We start from the raw sequence: 20651 nt of genomic DNA, 5'->3' as shown, positions 1-20651 counted from the left end.
AAGTCAAACTAAGTTATTTCCTACTTCATGCAACCAAACATTTTGAAAAAATCAAACCTCAAAAAAGAGTTATAAGTTAGGTTGAAAAGTCAAACTTTTTTAAAAATCAAATTGAATTTAAGTTGATTGAAAAATAATATTTTAATAATAAAAATTAATAATTTTATTTAAGACATATTAATGTTAGAATATATATTTTAAATATTTTATTATTTTTAAAAATAAAATCAATTTTTTATTTTTCAATGTATCCACTCGAACGAGCCTAATAACTAATTTTTCGCATTTTATAGACACATTAGCGATAGTGTTGGTCACAAATTTTAAAATTGCTTTATACTTAGAGTAATGAACGGATACTTGATTGTTAACATAAGAGATACACTTATCATCTCACTGAACTTCCATGATTAAAAATTAAAATAAGTTCGATACAACTGAATAATGAAGAATTCAACAATAATGTAATAAAAAATCATTAATTAATTAATTAATTAATTATTAATTATTTTCAAATAACCGATCTTCAGTTAACCGATACGGTTGAATAAGGTATTTTAATGATTAAATTAAAATATTTTAAATAGTTTCTGGTAAACAAACGGAAAAAAGAGGGAAAAAGAATAGGAAAAGGATCCACGTTAGCTTTCTCGTCATGGATTCCATCACTGCTGAACGTCGACTTAACGCCATTCACGGTCACCTTGTCCCCGTCGTCGTCGTCGGCGCCGGTTATCATTCCAACGACCTCCGTTCTAATCCAACCGCCGGCGAATTCCTCTGTGGTAAGTGTATTATAAACATGCACGGTTGGGAAGAACAATAATATAGGCATTGTTGGCCTGTTTCATTCATTTTTAAGTTAATTATATATATAACATATTGTTTTAGCTAAGTAAATGGCTGTTGGCTGGAAAGTGTAGTAAATCAGTGCTTTTTGGGTTTGATTCATTGTTCTTTAAATTTTCACGTAATAAAGTTATTCTATCATTGGGTTGGTTTTATTCTATCATATTGTAATAAATAACATGCATTTAGTTTTTATTGATTTATCTGTTTTTAACTGACAACTATTGGTATTGATTTTTGAGCAGAGAAGGGTTATAGTGTCGTGCTGCCAGAGAAACTGCAGACAGGAAAATGGAATGTATACAGGTAAAACTCCGCTGCATACTTTTTATTTTTTGCTTTGCATTGCTCCTTCTCTATTCAGCTGTTGTCAAGATTTATTATGCCTTACTGCAGATCTGCTTGCTCTCCGTTTAAGCTTGTGACTAGATTTCCTGATCATCCTTATATTGGTACTTTGCATGATAATTCTATGTAAGCATCCTCATTTTCCTGGCAGAAGCAAGTTTAGATGCTTTATCATTTATTTCATATTCAAGTACTTCGGATTGTTTCTTCACTTTTCTTTGTTTCTTCTTTTTAAATTTTTTTAGACATGCAGTTGATACCTTCCGAGATTACAAATATCTTGGTACAAGAATTCGAGTCGATGGTACAATTGGAGAGTAAGTTTCCTATTGTCAGATGAGGTGCATAGTTACGGTTGCCAAAGGTCATTTGTTAACTTTGATTTTTTTTTTTTATTCATCAAGGTACAAGTGGATGACATATGGAGAAGCAGGAACTGCCCGGGCGGCCATTGGTTCTGGCCTACTATTTCATGGAATCCCGAAGGTGAGGATATCAACAATAACTTTTTATCTGCAGTAACTTTATTTCCCCCAGAACATATGTGCAACATGTAAGATACCTGATTTTAGTAAACAGATTGTTCCTCATGTAGCATGTGGTTCTACTGCCTTTATCATGCCAGGGCTCTTGTGTTGGCTTTTATTTCATCAATAGACCAGAGTGGCTCATTGTTGATCATGCTTGCTCTGCATATTCCCTTGTATCAGTTCCTTTGTATGACACTTTAGGTTTGCCACTGGCCAAATGCTCTCTTTTTTAATTGAATATTTGTCCATTTGGCCTAATATTAAGATGCTGAGTAGAAAATTTGTCTCTTTTCAGGTCCAGATGCTGTTAAGTACATTGTTAATCATGCTGATGTGAAAGCTATATTTTCTGTGCCCCAAACACTGAATTCTGTAAGTTTAATTTTGCTCCAATTCAGGCTACATGTTATTGGATTGTGGTTGTCAACTTGTCATGGTTGTGGTGAAAGATTTGTAATTTAAATTGAAGCCTTTATTTTTACCATGATGATAGGTAAGTAACAAAACCTCCCCTTTTCTACATGCTCTTAACTAGTTGTATGGACTTAAATTCTCTCTTCCTCTATGTACTATTTATTCTTAAGCTTGTTAAATGGTCATTAAGATAAGTGATAGAAATAGATTATATTTTGTCTGTGCGCTCAAATTTTGATTGTATTTTGTTTTATTGACTAATTAATTTTACACTTGGGCACCTTTTTTCATTGTCTAGTTCATATAATTTTGAGAGATTGGGATTTGTTTCACAATATTTATTCAGCTTTCCACTTGAACTGCAGTTGCGAGGCTTTTTTAATGAGATTCCTTCTGTACAGTTGATTGTGGTATACTTTCGAAACCTTCTTACTGAATCTTTGAATAAGAAAAGAAGTGTACATCTACGAATTTGCCATTTTCTTAGGAGTACAATTATTTGGTTCTCTCGCTGTAGGTGGTTGGAGGAATGGACAATGAATTGCCTTCATTGCCACCTTCAACCGAAATTCAGATTGTGACATATGCAAAATTATTAAGTGAGGTAATTGTAAATCCTTTTTGTCTACATCATGGTAGTTTATAGCGATGTGATCTTGGTATTGTTAGGACCAATTCATAAGTATGCTTTTATCCTGTATAATTTTTTGAAGTTTCTTATTTCTTATTGTCTAAATGGTTAAATCAAGAGCAAGCATGCATTTGAATTTTCCAAGTTTGGTTTGCGTTTCCTACCACGTATGTTTGGTAATTGGATATCACAATTTTGCTCAATGTTGTGTGGTATAATTGTTTCTCATTTAATGAGTACTTTAGGGCCGCGGTAACCCCCAACCTTTTTCCCCACCAAACCCAAATGATGTTGCAACCATTTGCTACACTAGTGGTACAACTGGAACACCAAAGGTATAGCTTAGTCCTATGAATTTTTAACATAGTTGAATATTTATATTAATGAAATGAAGGTTCTTTTATTCTCCTACTTATTCTTCATAAGTTTTGGCCAGGGAGTTGTGCTGACCCATGGAAACTTGATTGCAAATGCTGCTGGATGCAGCATTGCTACAAAATTTTACCCCTCAGACATGTAAGATCTATAGGTTTTAAATAAACATAAATCATAATACATCTTTGTTAACATTAATGGATGAATTTACTGTTTTACCTGAACTGCCTCGCTGAAATAGTTGTCTCATGTTCAGATATATATCATATCTTCCTTTGGCACACATTTATGAACGAGGTTATCAGGTTCTTTTAGCATATTTCGGAGTTGCAGTTGGATTCTACCAGGGGGTATGAGAGTAAACCTAAACACCTTCCCTCTTATATAAGATCTTTGGTTGGTTCTATGTTTTTCCTTAAACTGTTTTTGGTCCACTTTTGGATTGCATACTTCAAGCTGCTGAGTCAATGAAATCCTATACTTCTTGCTAAATTCTAGAAGCAAAAACTTTATCTACGATTGTTTAGATGTTCATCGTTAATTTTGTCAATCCTACTTTCTCCAGTTTGGAACTTTAAACTGGACAAGGGTCAACTTCTATTTAAGAGCTAACTAGTCTTAACAGAACTCCATCTTATCGTAGGCATCAGTCTTACCATCTGGTACTGCTTATGCTGTAGATGTGGAAAACTCTCATGTTCTTGAGATGAAGCCTTAAATTCTGGTTCTTGATCTTTGCATGTAGGATAACATGGAATTAATGAATGACCTGGTTGCACTACGACCAACGATATTTTGCAGTGTCCCTAGACTGTATAACAGAATTTACGCCGGGTACTATGTTAATTTTTGAGTTGATTGTGACTGATATATTGATTAAATCATTTTATCAAAGTCTTCCTTTTTGGCAGTATTCTCAGTGCAGTAAAGTCTTCTGGTCCTCTGAAGGAGAGACTTTTTAATGCCGCCTACAATTCCAAGAGGCAAGCAATAATGAATGGTATACATTTTCGTCTTGATATTTGTGTCTTTCCTTTTTGTCCCTTGCTGGAAGGTTAGTATAGAACGGCCTGTGAGTACTGTTTCACTTATGCATTGATTATATTTATGCAAGTGTTGTGGAGTTGTAGTCATTTATGGCAGATGGTGAGCCAGAAAAAAGTGTCATTTAGCATTCAAATTGTATCTATTTCTTTATGGATTTTGTTTAACCATTATTGTGCTTATTATTTGACAGCGTAATAGAAATAATTAATTCATTTTTTAAAGAACTAAAATAACCATGCCAATTGGCATCTGATGTGAGATGTGCAAAAACAATCTTTTCTGTTTTTGAAGCTTAGCTATTTAGCGAGTTCCCCTCGCTAAACGTTTGGCCATTCGTTATTACACAACAATACTGTTGAAATATGTATATATTTTAAATTTATTTAAGTAGATAAATTTTATTTACGTAGATAAATTTTATTCATATTTTATTTATATTTTTATTTTATCTTTTAGTAGTTTTTAGTAGTTTATTAGAATAAGAGAACTATTTTCTTTTATATTTTAGTAGTTTATTAGAATAAGGAACTATTTTCCCAATTAGGATTAGGACTATTTTCTCTATTTAAGTTCAATTCTTCAATTAATAATAAAGAATAGTTTTATTAAAAGCTCTCTTGAAAACTTTCATAGCATTTGAGCTAGGTTAAAATCTCTAGTAACATCATGGTTAAAACAACCTTCACTAGAAATAAGAAAAAACCTTGGTGTGATCACTGCAAAAAATATTGGCACACTCGAGAAACGTGTTGGAAGCTCCATGGGAAACCGACAAATGGAAGGAAAAAGAGTGGCAATGATCGTGGTTCACAATCAGGGGATAGCATAGCTTTCCAAACAACTAATGGAAATTATAAGGGCCAAAGTTCTCTGGAAGGGTCTCCATTCACTAAGGAACAATTAGAGCATCAACACAAGTTTTTTCAATCACCACAATTTCGGATGAATTCTTCAATTCCTAACTCATCCAATAATCTTTCTTCCTCTTTTGCCCAATCAGGTATTGATTTTTCTGTTTTTTCAGTGTCAAGCCTTGTAAAACAAACACATGGATCGTTGATTCTAGAGCTAGTGATCACATGACTAGTAGTCATTTTTTTTTTTCAACTTACACACCTTGCGCAGGAAACAAAAAGATCAAAGTAGCAGATGGGTCCTTCTCGGTAATAGCCGGGAAAGGCACTGTTAAAATTTCATCTTCCTTGGTTTTACATGATGTTTTACATGTGCCAAATCTAGCTTGTAATCTCATATCGGTCAGTAAATTATCCCAGTCCTCAAATTGTCATGTTATAATTGACTTCTCTATGTGTAAGTTTCAGGACATGGTCTCGGGGAGGATGATTGGCAATGCTAAAGAATTTGGTGGAATTTATTTTCTTGAAGACGACCATCTAAGTCTGTAATATTCCGAATTAAGGCCTAATCGGAATAGTGGTTTCGTGACCACAAATCCGAGATAGAAATAATTATTTTATAATTATTTTGAGGTTTATGATATGATTGCATAATTGTGTGAAAATTTCGTGAAGAAATTTTTGGCATAACGAGTTTAATTTAAAGTTAGGGACTAAATAGAATAAGTTGCAAAACTTGCATTCTAGAAGTTTTTAGTATGAAATTGCTTTGAAATATTAATTAGGAGGTCTTAAATGATAATTTGACCAATTTTAAGTTCATGGACAAAATAAGGACATGGAAGGAATTTTTGGAAAGTTTAGTAGTAAGGGCATTTTGGTCATTTGGATATTAAATGAAATAAAAATAGGAAAAATAACCCAAAATGATCATCTTCTCCATATTGTTCTGCCGATTTTTGCTCTCCTCCATAGCTGGGGTTTCTTCAACTTTCAAACTTCATAGTAAGTGATTTCAAGCCCCGTTTTTAATGATTTTTATGTTTTTGAAATCCGGATAGCTCGATTTAGCTTATGTTAACAATAATTCAACCTATGGTTCATATTTGGAAAAATACCCATAGGTGAAATTTGTGTATTTTGGTGTTTTATGACAGAATATGAGGTTTTAAATTTTGTTAGACAACTTGTGCTACTCGGTTTTGAGTAAAAACGAGTAAAAAGGCTTAATCGGTAAAAATATTTAGTAGTCATAAATACATGTTAGAGTGAGAATTTGATGTTGCCATAGAAGGGAAAAATGATCAGAATGTCATAAAACATAATAATAAGAGATGAAGTTTAATTCCCGAGCCTAGGGGCAAAAGTGTAATTATGCAAAAGTTTAGGGGCAAAATGGTAATTTTTCCAAAGTTCGTATTAAGGACTGTTTTAATGAATGTATGTATTAAATAAGATTAATTTGGTATTATAGATCAAGAGAAACGAGATTCAAGTCGTGATCGAGGGAAAAATAAAGTTTACGAGGAATAGGCTCGATTGTTAAAAATTGTAATGAACCGAAAGTTACGGTATCGGAAATTGAGTCTTGAGTACTGTTTCCGTGAAATTTATTCATGAATATTTATTAGAAATATTTATGAATTATAGTTGAATGGTTATTTAATGTTTGATTAAGTTAAGTAGCTTGAATTTAGAATAATGACTAAATTGCATACGGTATAAAAGTTTAATTATAGATTAAAGATTAGTAAAAGGGACTAATCTAGCAATTAGACCCTAAGTGCCATGTGTGTGAATGTATGATATAACATGTGTAATAGTTGGTATATATGTGTAATAGCTATAAGATATTTTATGTTATAGCTATTACACATGTTAATTTTATATTTATTATAGGTTAATAATAATATAATATAGTATAATGAATAAAGAATAATGAGTAAAGAAACATAGAAAGAGTTACAGAGAGCAAACGTGAGAAAGAAAGAAGGAAAGAAAGAAAGAAATAGAAAAGGAAATTTGAGGATTAAGGCCCTAAAGTTTAATTGGTAAGTTGTTTTAGCTCATTTTCTTATGATTTTTATGTTTATGGATGCCTAATTCAAAGTTCTACATGTATGAGGTTAAAATGAAGAAAATAGAAAATTTTTAGATATTGATTTAGTTGAATAAATTGAGGTTTTATGGGTTAAATTGTTAGGAATTGAAGTTAGAAGTGAAAATTGAGTGATTTATTAAAAGAATTTTAAGTTAGGTTTAAATAGGGATTAAGTTGAATAGAGCTCAAAATTTATGTTTTATAATGAATTTTATGAGTTAGAAATTGTTAATGAGTTGATTAAAAGAGAATATGAAGCTTAAGTTAAAGAAAAAAATTAGTAATGGAAAAAGGACGAAATTGGAATTTTGTAAAAGTTTGATAGAAAGTGAAAATGTGTTTTATGAATTAGTATATTGATGATTTTAATTGTATGATTGTTAGTAGCAAACGTAGCATCGGATCGTCATCAAAGAAGGGAAAAGAGAAAGTGAACGAAGATATCGATTAAATTCGATAAATAGTGGTTTGTATTTCTATAAACCGAGCTTAATCGTTATTGCTATATTAGATATTGATATTGTATGAAAATGTGAATGAGGTAAGTATTTTTACCATATTGAAATGAATGTGATTTTGAATACCCTATTAATGATTGTCGGGCTAGTCGGATATAGTTGACATGTCATAGGAATTGGAAGTATTGGGATATTCGACATTGAGTCGATGAGACACTATGTGTCGACTCTTGTTAAAGTTCGGATTTATTCGATGAAGTACTTTGTGTACTATAATGTTAAAGTTCGGATTTGTTCCGATGAAGCACTATGTGCTTAACCTGGAGTGTGGGTTGGATCCGTGTATCCGTTAGTATCCGAGTTATGTTAATAAGGGTAAATAAAGTAAAGATTATTAAAGTCTTGATTGATATTGAATAATAGCAATAATGTGTTTGAATTACCATGTTTTAAAGTTGATTAAGCTATTGTTTATAGAAATACCACTGAGAGTATTCTCGCAGACGGTTTGTTTCGTCGCAGTGAGCTAGGTACGAAAGTATAAGGACTCAAAGATACAAGCCGATCCCCAAACTCAAATTGGTGAAGTTTCTATCTTTTGGAAAATGGCATTGTACCTAGGATGTCTTTTGGTCATTTTGAAAGTATCTAAGTTGTTAAGTGATATTTTGGTATGTTTTGTAAATGTTACCAAAACCTTAAGTATGGTATGTTTTGATATGTTAGTGAAGAGTAATAAGAGGAATTGTTGGTAAATGTTGTAAAGAGAAGAAATGAAGATGTTACAAACTTAGTTATTAACATTTTATACTAAAACAGATTTGGACAGTAACAGTAGTCCAACTTTAAAATATACCAAAAATAGTATAAAGTGAATTAGATGATGAATAAAATATGTAATTGAAGCCTAATGAATCTATTTTTATATGGAAGAAACAAAATAGGTAAAAGAGATGTGTTTTATGAGATATTTACGTTTTGATGAAACAGGGTTAGAACAATTTCTGGATTCCCTGTTCTGACTTTAGAAATTTACCATAAATTTTGTATTAAGAATTAGGACTCAAACTTTATTTTTATGGATTCCTTATTGAGTCTATTTTTAATTTAAACAAATGACATAGTCATTGGATTTCTGTAAAGGAAGAAATTTGATTCGTAGTACACAAGGGTCAGAGTAGCCGAACCCTGAAACAGGGGAGCCTTCTTCTAATAAACTGTACTAATTGGCCGGACCAAAAATTCTAGAAAAAAATTAGTAAGTAGATATATGAGTCTAGTTTCAGGGAAAATTTACGGAATTGGATTTCGAGTTTCGTAACTCGAGATATGATTTTTTTAGCGACCGTGACGCAGATGGATAGTTTACTACGAAGACTGTTTAAGTGCTAAGATAAGTTTTGTAATGTCTCCTGCTTGACTCCGGCAACGGTCTCGGGTAGGGGGACGTTACAAAAATTTTGTACCGAGGTAAGTTCATGTGTAAATAAGGTAGCATAATTGTTATTTTTAAGTTATTGATGTTAAATATATGATATGCTGATTTTTATCATGAAATATATGCTTTGTGGTTATTTTCGAATAAAATGCAAATTAAGTGTATTATTTGTTAAATATAAAGTGCTACCGAGTATTGGTTTCAGTATTTTACGGAAGATGGCAAGGAGATGTGTTCGAGGAAAATCCCGTTTGAACCTTAGGAATAGATTAGGATACAAGTGACATGTCACTAGGATGGTTGAACATCCGAACTCGTTGAGTTGAGTCCGAGTTCACTTATGGATGTGAAATGTCCGAACTCGTTGAGTTGAGTCCAAGTTCGTGAGATGTAATTAGGCATCCGAACTCGTTGAGTTGAGTCCGAGTTCACTTATGGATGCGAACGCCCGAGCTCATTGAGTTGAGTCCGAGTTCACTTATGGGCGGGTTACATGGTAGCTTGGCTACAAATGTGGCACTTATGTGCAAATTATCCATGTATCCGAGTTATATTCTGATGTGTTCAACGGGTAAAATTTCTAGTGAAATGGAAGAACACTTAAGATGCAGGTGATGTATTGGTAAGTATTGTGAAATGGACACTTTGGACAGGTATGTACTTAACCTTCGGGTTGAAAATAGATACAACAACGATAAGGTGGTAAGATGATTAATGATGTCTAGAAATGTGAAATATGTTTTGGTGATACCATGCTAAGGTTGTTTGGTATAATTGTATTGTTATGTTACTTGTTATTTGCATATGACTTACTAAGCATTTATGCTTACTCCCTCCTTTTCATTCACTATAGTTTTGAACAAGCCGGCTTAGGAATCGGGACAGGTCGAAGGTTCGATCACACTATCCAAAGGACTCTTTTTGGTAAATGGCTTGTAAAACTTAAGTATGGCATGTATAGCAATACACCTATTTTGTGTAAATAATTTTGTGATATGGCCATGATTTGGTTGAGAAAATGCTTAATAATGATAAGTCATGGAAAATGTTAAGTTAGATCATGTTTGATGTCATGGAAGTTTAATATGTTATCTAGATCATAAAAACTCATGAAAAGATGAAATTTGCCATAAACAGAATATTGCAGCAACACTGACATGAGTTTGAAAATTTACTAAAAATCATAGAAATTGTATTTGGTGATGGATTAAATATGAAATTGAAGCCTAGTATGTCTAGTTTCATATAAAACAAATGAAACAAGTAAAGGAATTATATGTTATAAGATATTTGAATTTTAGTGAAACAGGGCCAGAGCGATTTCTGGATCCCCTATTCCAAATTTAGAAATTTACCATAAATTGTAAAAAAATAATTAGGTGGTGTATTTTATATTCTTGGAATCCTTATTGAGTCTAGTTTCGGAATAAATAAACGGCATAGTAATATAAACTTTTCACAAAGAGAAATATGGTTCGTAGTAAACAAAGGTCAGTCTAGTCAAGTCCTGAAACAGGGGTAAATTTAACTAATAAACTGTATTAATTTGCCCAACTAAAAATTCTAGAAAAAAATTAGTAAATATATATATGAGTATATATTTAAGGAAAATTTACGGATCTTGATTTCGAGTTTTTTAACTCGAGATATGATTTTTCTTGTAATTGTGACGCAAGTAGCTAGAAAGCTGTGAATGTAGAAATAAATGATTCGAAGTTCTTAATTCGATAAATTATGTTCGGTAACACCTCAAGCTCGACTCCGGCGACGGTCTCGGACGTGGGGGCATTACATTTAGTGGTATCAGAGCAGGTTTAGTCAGTTCTCGGACTACGTGTTGTATGTACGATTTTACTATACATGCCATATGTATAAATTGTGATAGTGTGACGACTTGACCTATTAAATGATTTTTTATAGTAAATGGATCCCGATCCAAGCTGCGGTGATGATGTGAGAGTAATGCACCAGCTCCATTGAAGGCGGTGCCAACCGAAAATCCACCTCCTCTTGTTGGTCAAGGAGGAGGAGAAGGGCTCGGAAGCCTTTCTCCAAATGATGAATGCTTGGTATATTGAGTTCGTTAAATGCGAACCCAAATGCACAACCTCCCCACCTCCCCAATTCCTCAACCTATACCCCGATGCCTCGGGGTGTGGATATGATAAAATTTCACGAGCTGCGGTTGATAGAATTAAGTAAACAAAGGTAGAAGAATTTAGGGCAAATATTGATGGCGATCGAGAAAGCGAGTTACGGCTTGAAAATTCTATCCGGGTATTTGATGAATTATCTTGTACACTGAAGAATGTTTGAAATGTGCTATATCTTTGTTGAGGGATTGACTTATAATTGGTGGAAGACTTTAATTTGATTGGTATCGAAAGAGATGGTAACACAGAATTCTTTCAAGAAGAGTTTGAAAGAAATATATTAGTGAAAGATTTATTGATCGAGAGGCGTAAAGAATTTCTTGAGTGAAGCAAGGTAATATAATGATCCTGAGAATATGAAAGAGAGTTTGTTCAATTGAGTAAGTATGCGGAGAATATGTTCTTACAGAGGCCAAGATGTGTAAACGATTTGAAGACGGGCTCAACGAAGACATCAAGGTATTTGTTGGGATCCTTGAACTAAAGGAAATGGTGGTACTTGTCAATCGAGCTTGCAAGGTGAAGAACTACTTAAGGAAAAGAAAAGGTAGAATCGAGACACAAATTGGAAGAAAAGACCAATGAGTAATGCACCCTCACAACAACCCGGAAAGTCAAGAAATATGAATCCTCGTTCCCAAGTTTCAATTTGGGCAATCATATAGAATTCTAAGAAGCAAAATGTGGGTCCTAAGTCCCAGACTACTTGACGGCCGATTATAGGGAACTCGAGATTTGTTAAACCGAGAAATTATAGCGGTGTGGTAGAAATCATTATGGTCGTCTTGAGCAAATGAATGTTTTCGATGTGGTTCTTGGATATTTTATTAGAGACGCCCGAGAGAGGCGAGAAAGAAAATTTCAGTATACAAAAGCAAGTGGTGCGGATTAGAGGGAAGGTATCAAAGAAAAGTGGGAATGAAGCAAGCAATAAGAATGTAGCAAGGTATCCAAGAACTGCTGCATCTCTTGCTACATTCTTACCGCTTGCTTCATTCGACTTTTCTTGGATACCTTCCTCGAATCCGCACCACTTGCTTTTGTATATCGAAATTTTCTTTCTCAGCTCTCTCAAGCGCCTCTAATAAAATATCCGAGAACCACATCGAAAACATTCATTTGCTCAAGACGACCATAATGATTTCTACACACACCGGCACTCGTGTTTAACAAATCTCGAGTTCCCTACACTGGCTGCCGAAGTAGTCTGGGACTTAGGACCCACATTTTGCTTCTTAGAATTCCCATATGATTGCCTAGCTGAAACTTGGGAACGAGGATTCATATTTCTTGACTTTCCGGGTTGTTGTGAGGGTGCATTACTCATTGGTCTTTTCTTTCAATTTCGTGTCTCAGATTTTACCTTTCTCTTTTCATTAAGTAGTTCTTCAGCCTTGCAAGCTCGATTGACAAGTACCACAATTTCTTTTAGTTCAAGGATCCCAACAAATACCTTGATGTCTTCGTTGAGCCCGTCTTCAAATCGCCTAAGACATCTTGGCTCTCAGAGGAACATATTCTCCGCATACTTACTCAATTGAACAAACTCTCTTTCATATTCTCGTGGATCGCTATATTACCTTGCTTCATTTCAAGAAACTCTTTACTTTTCTCGATCAATAAATCTTTCACTAATATATTTCTTTCAAACTCTTCTTGAAAGAATTCCTGTGTTACCATCTCTTTCTATACAATCAAATCAAAGTCTTCCACCAATTATAAGTGAATCCTCAACAAAGATATAGCACATTTCAAACATTCTTCAGTGTACAAGATAATTCATCAAATACCTTGATAGAATTTTCGCCGTAACTCGCTTTCTAAGATCGTTATCAATATTTGCCCTAAATTCTTCTACCCTTGTTTACAAATTCTATCAACCGAATTCGTGAAATTTTATCATATCCACACCCTGAGGCATCGGGGGTATAGGTTGAGGAATTGGGGGAGGTGGGGGAGGTTGTGCATTTGGGTTCGTATGAACGAACTCAGTATACCAAGCATTCATCATTTGGAGAAAGGCTTCCCGAGCCCCTTCTCCTCCTCCTTGACCAACAGTAGGAAGTGGATTTTCAGTTGGCACCGCCCCTTCAGTCGGAGCTGGTGCATTACTCTCTACATCATCAGCTGTAGTTAGATCGGGATCCATTTACTATAAAAAAATCATTTAATAGGTCAGAAGTCGTCACACTATCACAATTTATACATATGGCATGTATAGCAAAATCCGTACATACAACACGTAGTCTGAGAACCGACTAAACCTGCTCTGATACCACTAAATGTAACTCCCCCACGCCTGAGACCGTCGCCGGATTCGAGCTTGAGGTGTTACTAAACATAATTTATCGAATTAAGAACTTCGAATCGTTTATTTCTACATTCACAGCTTTCTAGCTACTTGCGTCACTGTTACAAGAAAAATTATATCTCTAGTTACAAAACTTGAAATCAAGATCCGTAAATTTTCCTTAAATCTAGACTCATATATCTATTTTCTAGAATTTTTGGTTGGGCCAATTAATACAGTTTATTAGTTCAAGTTACCCCTTTTTCAGGATGTGACTGGACTGACCTCTGTTTACTACGAACCATATTTCTCTCTGTGAAAAGTATATGACTATTCTATTTATTTATTCCGAAACTAGACTCAATAAGGATTCCAGGAATATAAAATACACCACCTAATTATTTTTGTACAATTTATGGTAAATTTCTAAAGTTGGATAGGGGATCCAGAAATCACTCTGGCCCTGTTTTACTAAAATTCAAATATCTTATAACATATAATTCCTTTACTTGTTTCATTTGTTTTATATGAAACTAGACATACTAGGCTTCAATGTCATATTTAATCCATCACCAAATTCAATTTATATGATTTTTAGTAAATTTTCAAACTCATGTCGTTGTTGTTGTAATATTCTGCTTATGGCAAATTTCATCTTTTCATGAGTTTTATGATCTAGATAACATATTAAACTTCCATGACATCAAACATGATCTAACTTAGCATTTTCCATGACTTATCATTATTAAGCATTTTCTCAACCAAATCATGGCCATATCACAAAATTATTTACACAAAATAGGTGTATTGCTATACATGCCATACTTAAGTTTTACAAGCCATTTACCAAAAGAGTCCTTCAATAGTGTGATCGAACCTTCGACCGTCCCAATTCCTAAGCCGGCTTGTTCAAAACTACAGTGAATGAAAAGGAGGAGTAAGCATAAATGCGTAGTAAGTCATATGCAAATAACAAGTAACATAACAATACAATTATACCAAACAACCTTAGCATGGTATCACCAAAACATATATCACATTTCTAAACATCATTAATCATCTTACCACCTTATCGTTGTTGTATCTATTTTCAACCCAAGGTTAAGTACATACCGTCCAAAGTGTCCATTTCACAATACTTACCAATACGCCACCTGCATCTTAAGTGTTCTTCCATTTCACTAGAAATTTTACCCGTTGAACACATCGAATATAACTCTGATACATGGATAATTTGCACATAAGTGCCACATTTGTAGCCAAGCTACCATGTAACCCGCCCATAAGTGAACTCGGACTCAACTCAACGAGCTTGGGCGTCAGATCCATAAGTGAACTCGGACTCAACTCAATGAGTTCGATGCCTAGTTACATCTCACTAACTCTGACTCAACTCAACGAGTTCTGACATTTCACATCCATAAGTGAACCTGACTCAACTCAACGAGTTCTGATGTTCAACCATCCTAGTGACATGTCACTTGTATCCTAATCTATTCCTAAGGTTCAAACGGATTTTCCTCAACACATCTCCTTGCCATCTTCCGTAAAATACCGAAACCAATACTCTAGAGCACTTTATATTTAACAAATAATACACTTAATTTGCATTTTATTCAAAATAACCACAAAGCATATATTTCATGATAAAATCAGCATATCATATATTTAACATCAATAACTTAAAAATAACAATTATGCTACCTTATTTACACATGAACTTACCATGTACAAAATTTTTAACAATCGAGCCTATTCCTCAGAACTTTGTTTTTCCTCGATCACGACTTGAATCTCGTTTCTCTTGATCTATAATACCAAATTAATCTTATTTAATACATACATTCATTAAAACAGTCCTTAATACGAACTTTGGAAAAATTACCATTTTACCCCTAAACTTTTGCATAATTACACTTTTGCCCCTAGGCTCAGGAATTAAACTTCATCCCTTATTATTATGTTTTATGACATTTTGATCATTTTTCCCTTCTATGGCAACATCAAATTCTCACTCTAACATGTATTTATGACTACTAAATATTTTTACCGATTAAGCCTTTTTACTCGTTTTTACTCAAAATCGAGTAGCACAAGTTGTCTAACAAAATTTTAAAACTCATATTCTATCATAAAATGCCAAAATACACAAATTTCACCTATGGGTATTTTTCCAAATATGAACCATAGGTTGAATTATTGTTAACATAAGCTAAATCGAGCTACCGGGATTTCAAAAACATAAAAATCATTAAAAACAGGGCTTGAAATCACTTACTATGAAGTTTGAAAGTTGAAGAAACCCCAGCTATGGAGGAGAGCAAAAATCGGCAGAACAGTACGGAGAAGATGATCATTTTGGGTTATTTTTCCTATTTTTATTTCATTTAATATCCAAATGACCAAAATGCCCTTACTACTAAACTTTCCAAAAATTCCTTCCATGTCCTAATTTTGTCCATGAACTTAAAATTGGTCAAATTACCATTTAAGACTTCCTAATTAATATTTCAAAGCAATTTCATACTAAAAACTTCTAGAATGCAAGTTTTGCAACTTATTCGATTTAGTCCCTAACTTTAAATTAAACTCGTTATGCCAAAAATTTCTTCACGAAATTTTCACATAATTATGCAATCATATCATAAACCTCAAAATAATTATAAAATAATTATTTCTATCTCGGATTTGTGGTCACGAAACCACTATTCCGATTAGGCCTTAATTTGGAATATTACAGTGCATGCCGTTTGTTCCTTCAAAACAACAAATTGCTGACATACTCACCAAAAGACTCTCTAAGACAAACTTTGATTTTCTTGTAAGCAAGTTGGGCATGATTGATATATATGCACCAACTTGAGGGAGGGTGTTTAAATATGTATATATTTTAAATTTATTTAGGTAGATAAGTTTTATTCATATTTTAGGAATATTTTTATTTTATGTTTTAGTAGTTTATTAGAATAAGGGAACTATTTTCTTTTATATTTTAGTAGTTTATTAGAATAAGGGAACTATTTTACCAATTAGGATTAAGAAAGCTCTCTTGAAAACTTTCAAATACATGCATATATGTACACTTACATGCACTTATGTATATATTATAAAAGAATATGCCCTTTTTTGACCTGGTTAGCATTGATATGTATTGATTATGCTTATAATCTTTTTCTTAAGGAAATAATCCTTCACCCCTGTGGGACAAATTGGTGTTCAACAAAATAAAGGCCAAACTCGGAGGACGAGTTCGTTTCTTTTCTTCAGGTGCTTCACCCTTGTCTCCTGACATCCTAGACTTCTTGAAGATGTATGTTTTTCCTTTAAACATGTTGAATGCTTATTGAGAAATTGGCAGTATCTCCTAGCCCTCTTCTCAATGTTTCTGTTATGAATCTATAGCTGCTTTGGTGGTCGAGTATTGGAAGGATATGGAATGACCGAGTCTTCATGTGTTATAAGCATGATGGATGAGGGTGACAATCTTTCTGGCCATGTTGGCTCTCCTAATCCGGCTTGTGGTGAGTTATTATAAGAGGGCTTTAATCTAGCTTACTATAATATAATGATGCTAGGCCTATTGTTTTGGCTTTCACTCGAGATGTTTTCTTCTAAGATTTTGCAATGAATTCATAAATTCGTCTTCCTATTTCAGAAATAAAGCTTGTGGATGTCCCAGAAATGAACTACACATCTGATGATGAGCCGCATCCTCGTGGAGAAATCTGTGTTAGGGGTCCAATAATTTTTCAAGGATATTACAAAGATGAAGCGCATACGTATGCTCCTTAGATGTGACCCCTCTCTTCTTTAAACTTTCATATACTGATATTCGATGTGTTTAAAATGTAAAAATTCGACAGGAAAGAGGTACTTGATGAAGACGGATGGCTTCATACGGGAGATATAGGACTATGGTTACCTGGAGGTCGTCTTAAGATTATTGATAGGTAAGGTCAAACATCATACATGTTTCTATCCTTGTTTTACCATTTTTTCCCATGTTTCCTCTCTCACTTTCTTTGGTACTTTGATGCTGTATTTGAATAACTGCTACCCGAATCAGCTTATCAGTCAGTGTGTGCCTGTTCCCGGAACATTTGTATTGCTAGCTCTTTATTTGAAATTGTTTATTGGTACAGGAAGAAGAACATTTTTAAGCTGGCTCAGGGAGAGTACATATCTCCAGAAAAAATCGAAAATGTATACGCTAAATGCAGATTTATTTCCCAGTGTTTTATTTACGGTAAGAGTGAGACAAAAAGATGTTCAATAAGTTCCTGCTTTCATTTCTCTTCTCTGTTGACGCTCCAATTGTTTTGCTTGGTAGGTGACAGCCTGAATTCTTCATTGGTAGCTATTGTCTCAGTGGACCAAGATGTTTTGAAAACATGGGCTGCAACTGAAGGCATTAAGGTGATCTATCTACCGCTGTTTTACATTGCCGGAAAATCACGGATACTGTTTGTTAGGCCAAATTTCCTGTTGTCCTTGGTTTTATTTATGCTTTCTTCTTCCAGTTCTTGTACTGTGGTTAATAACTATCACGTTTAATTGTTTGCTAATGTTATCTGGCAATGATTGCATGCAGTACAAGGATTTAGAACAACTGTGCAATGACCGAACAGCAAGGGCTGCTGTCCTGTCCGATATGGATGCCATTGGAAGAGAAGCTCAGGCAATGCTTCTTGATTAACTAACTTTTTTCCCCAGTTATTTAAATTGCACCATTTCCTTCTTCACTGGGCCTTAATCTTTTGATTCATCAACTTTGGAACAGCTTAGAGGCTTCGAATTTGCAAAAGCTGTGACTTTAGAACTTGAACCATTCACTATGGAAAACGGACTGCTTACTCCGACTTCAAAGGCAAGTCTCTATATTTTCCATCAACCTCGTAGCCAAAAAAAAGCCTAAAACCGGCATGATAAGCTCATTTTCTTTTTCCTATTTGTGGTCAGATTAAGAGACATCAAGCAAAGGAATACTTCGCCAAAGCAATTTCGAACTTGTATGCGAAGCTCACTACATCAGATACCTCTACTTAGATGTAGTTGTGAAGCCAATGCAATAAAAATGCAGACAGTGAAAGACAAAAAAGATCTCCAGATTTTGCCAAGGCTACCAACATTTCTCAAGTATGTTTTAATCCCATACCTGGAAAAATAAAATGGTTGATTTTTTTTTCCTTCAACTTTTCCCCCCTTCATACTGAGCATCACTTACTTCACCTACATAGCTACTTTAAATGTTATTATTTTCTTGCCTCATAAACAGATTTACAGTTAATATGGAATTGAACTTTATGGGGTTCATGGGGGTCCTGACACCTCTGTTCACTATGACTGATATAAAATAAAATATAAGTATAAAATAACACAAATACATATGAATATATGAATCTAATTCATAATTTGTATAAGGAAAATAAGATAGATATCAACATTTAATTCATTCTCATTATTCAGGAGTTTCAAGGTTTCGAAGCACATGACAATAATAGATAAATTTCACCTTCAAGAACTAGCGTAATTCGCCATGCAAGTGTAGCACAAACTCGCCATTAAAGGATAATGAGTTTGTGTCTTATAACAATAAATTTGTATATATATACAAAAAAAAAAAAAAAACAGAACTGAGAGTGAAATGTAAGTAATAGAGAAGAAAATGGGTTGATTTACAGGTTTAGAATTGTAAAAGCCAACCATCCAAAAGTTCTATATATGCTAAATTTTACCTGTGTTGGTGAAAAATAAATAATTAAAGAGAAAATAGTTATTTAAATTAGTGGATACAATTTCATCGAGTTAATATTTTTATTTTATGGAGGAATACTTTTCCCATAATCAAGAGGAGTGCATCAAATGTGCTTGAAAGTTACTTATCATAGTCCCTGTTGGTTCTTCTACTTCCATACCGAGATGGGGCATTTTAAGAGGCTAAATTTTAAGAAGAATAAAATTATGGAAATTATATGTACATGTGTACAGAGTTTTGTATTTTTACCCAATCATCTACTATTTATTACTATCTCTATAGCTGGTGCCACAGTTCCCTCTAGTTCTCCTTATTTTATGTTTTTGCAAAAATTTTATTCTTTTTAGTCCGTTTGTCATTGTCATCCCTTTTTTCTTTTTGGTTGATTAAAGAGGGGCATCTGTATATACAATTTTACACTGGTTTATATAATAATATACAGATGTATTATATATGTTACACAGAGTAGGTGAGTAATATAGTCTATAGTGTCATGTCTTGAGTTATGGTTTACAAAACAAAGGACATATGTACATACGATTTTATAACGGTGCGTACAATAATACAGATATGTTGTACCTTATGTTACATTCAGTAGGTGGCAAATATTACTCATAATGTTATCTCGTGCCTGCCTTAGTTCTTTGTTAGCATGCATGCTCCTTAACCACCTGCAGTCAGACATGCTTGTTGATGAGCCTGTTCAGATACCTGATGGGCTAACGAGACTTGCTTCGATATCTACATTGCGCTCTATATATGTTCCGTTTTCTATTTGTGTATACTACTGGAGTTAGAAGCACTGCAGATTGGACTAGAACTGAATTGTTCCGTAGATCAGTATAAACATATTTGCTACAGTTCCCATGCTGTCTGCCATGGTGCAAGTGATATGTGCTAAGTCGTTGAAGACATTGCTGTTTCGTTTCTTGCTCCCGTGGCTGGTAACTTGGTATGTAATTGTTTATGTTACGCTCAAAATCTAATAAAACGATGATTACTGTCGTGTGGCTTCTATTTTGTAGGCTCAGGAACTCAATGTGGGCTTCGATTTAAGGCCCCATCATATTGCTGCAGGAGTTGCTTATCTTGCAAGCCAAGTTTTTGAATTTCGATATTGCTTCTTACTTTTTAGACTCCGCTTGTGGAGTTTAAAAATTATATCGACTGTTTATTGAACAATTTTCCCCGTAATAAATCATTGTTTGATGCATGCAGATGTTTCCCAGCAGTTGATGGAGCTGTTCTAAAAGGATAATACGGTATATCTAAGTTTCAGATTTATTGTTCACTTAGGGTTCTTAGTGATATATATATACATATGTCTGTGTGTGTGCATTCTGATGAAGAAAGTTTATGTAGGCTGATAGAGAACCAAGAAAGCTAATACTAGTATGGGAAGTAG

The 20651-nt window shown here is 33.8% G+C and overlaps 1 protein-coding gene across 2 annotated transcripts; it reads left to right on the top strand.

Annotated features, from left to right (window-relative positions):
• The first annotated feature begins 609 nt into the window (after positions 1-609).
• On the top strand, positions 610-18726 carry LOC108482557 (long chain acyl-CoA synthetase 6, peroxisomal-like). Of its 2 annotated transcripts, none has more exons than XM_017785687.2 (23): positions 610-782; positions 1092-1155; positions 1246-1323; positions 1443-1514; positions 1602-1683; positions 1823-1928; positions 2023-2099; positions 2507-2551; positions 2659-2745; positions 3018-3107; positions 3209-3288; positions 3404-3497; positions 3893-3981; positions 4059-4147; positions 16672-16801; positions 16894-17012; positions 17147-17270; positions 17355-17441; positions 17634-17737; positions 17822-17907; positions 18083-18169; positions 18272-18358; positions 18451-18726. In XM_017785687.2, the coding sequence occupies exons 1-23, from the start codon at positions 656-658 to the stop codon at positions 18535-18537; spliced, it is 2091 nt and encodes a 696-aa protein (XP_017641176.1). In that variant the 5' UTR covers positions 610-655; the 3' UTR covers positions 18538-18726. The 2 variants fall into 2 exon arrangements, with proteins under 2 accessions (XP_017641176.1, XP_052881231.1); XM_053025271.1 differs by having other exon boundaries at positions 610-785; positions 1095-1155.
• Positions 18727-20651: the final 1925 nt, after the last annotated feature.

The sequence above is a fragment of the Gossypium arboreum genome, chromosome 1 (assembly GCF_025698485.1).
Source record: "Gossypium arboreum isolate Shixiya-1 chromosome 1, ASM2569848v2, whole genome shotgun sequence".
NCBI lineage: Eukaryota > Viridiplantae > Streptophyta > Magnoliopsida > Malvales > Malvaceae > Gossypium > Gossypium arboreum.
This window is presented reverse-complemented; position numbering and strand designations above follow the sequence as displayed.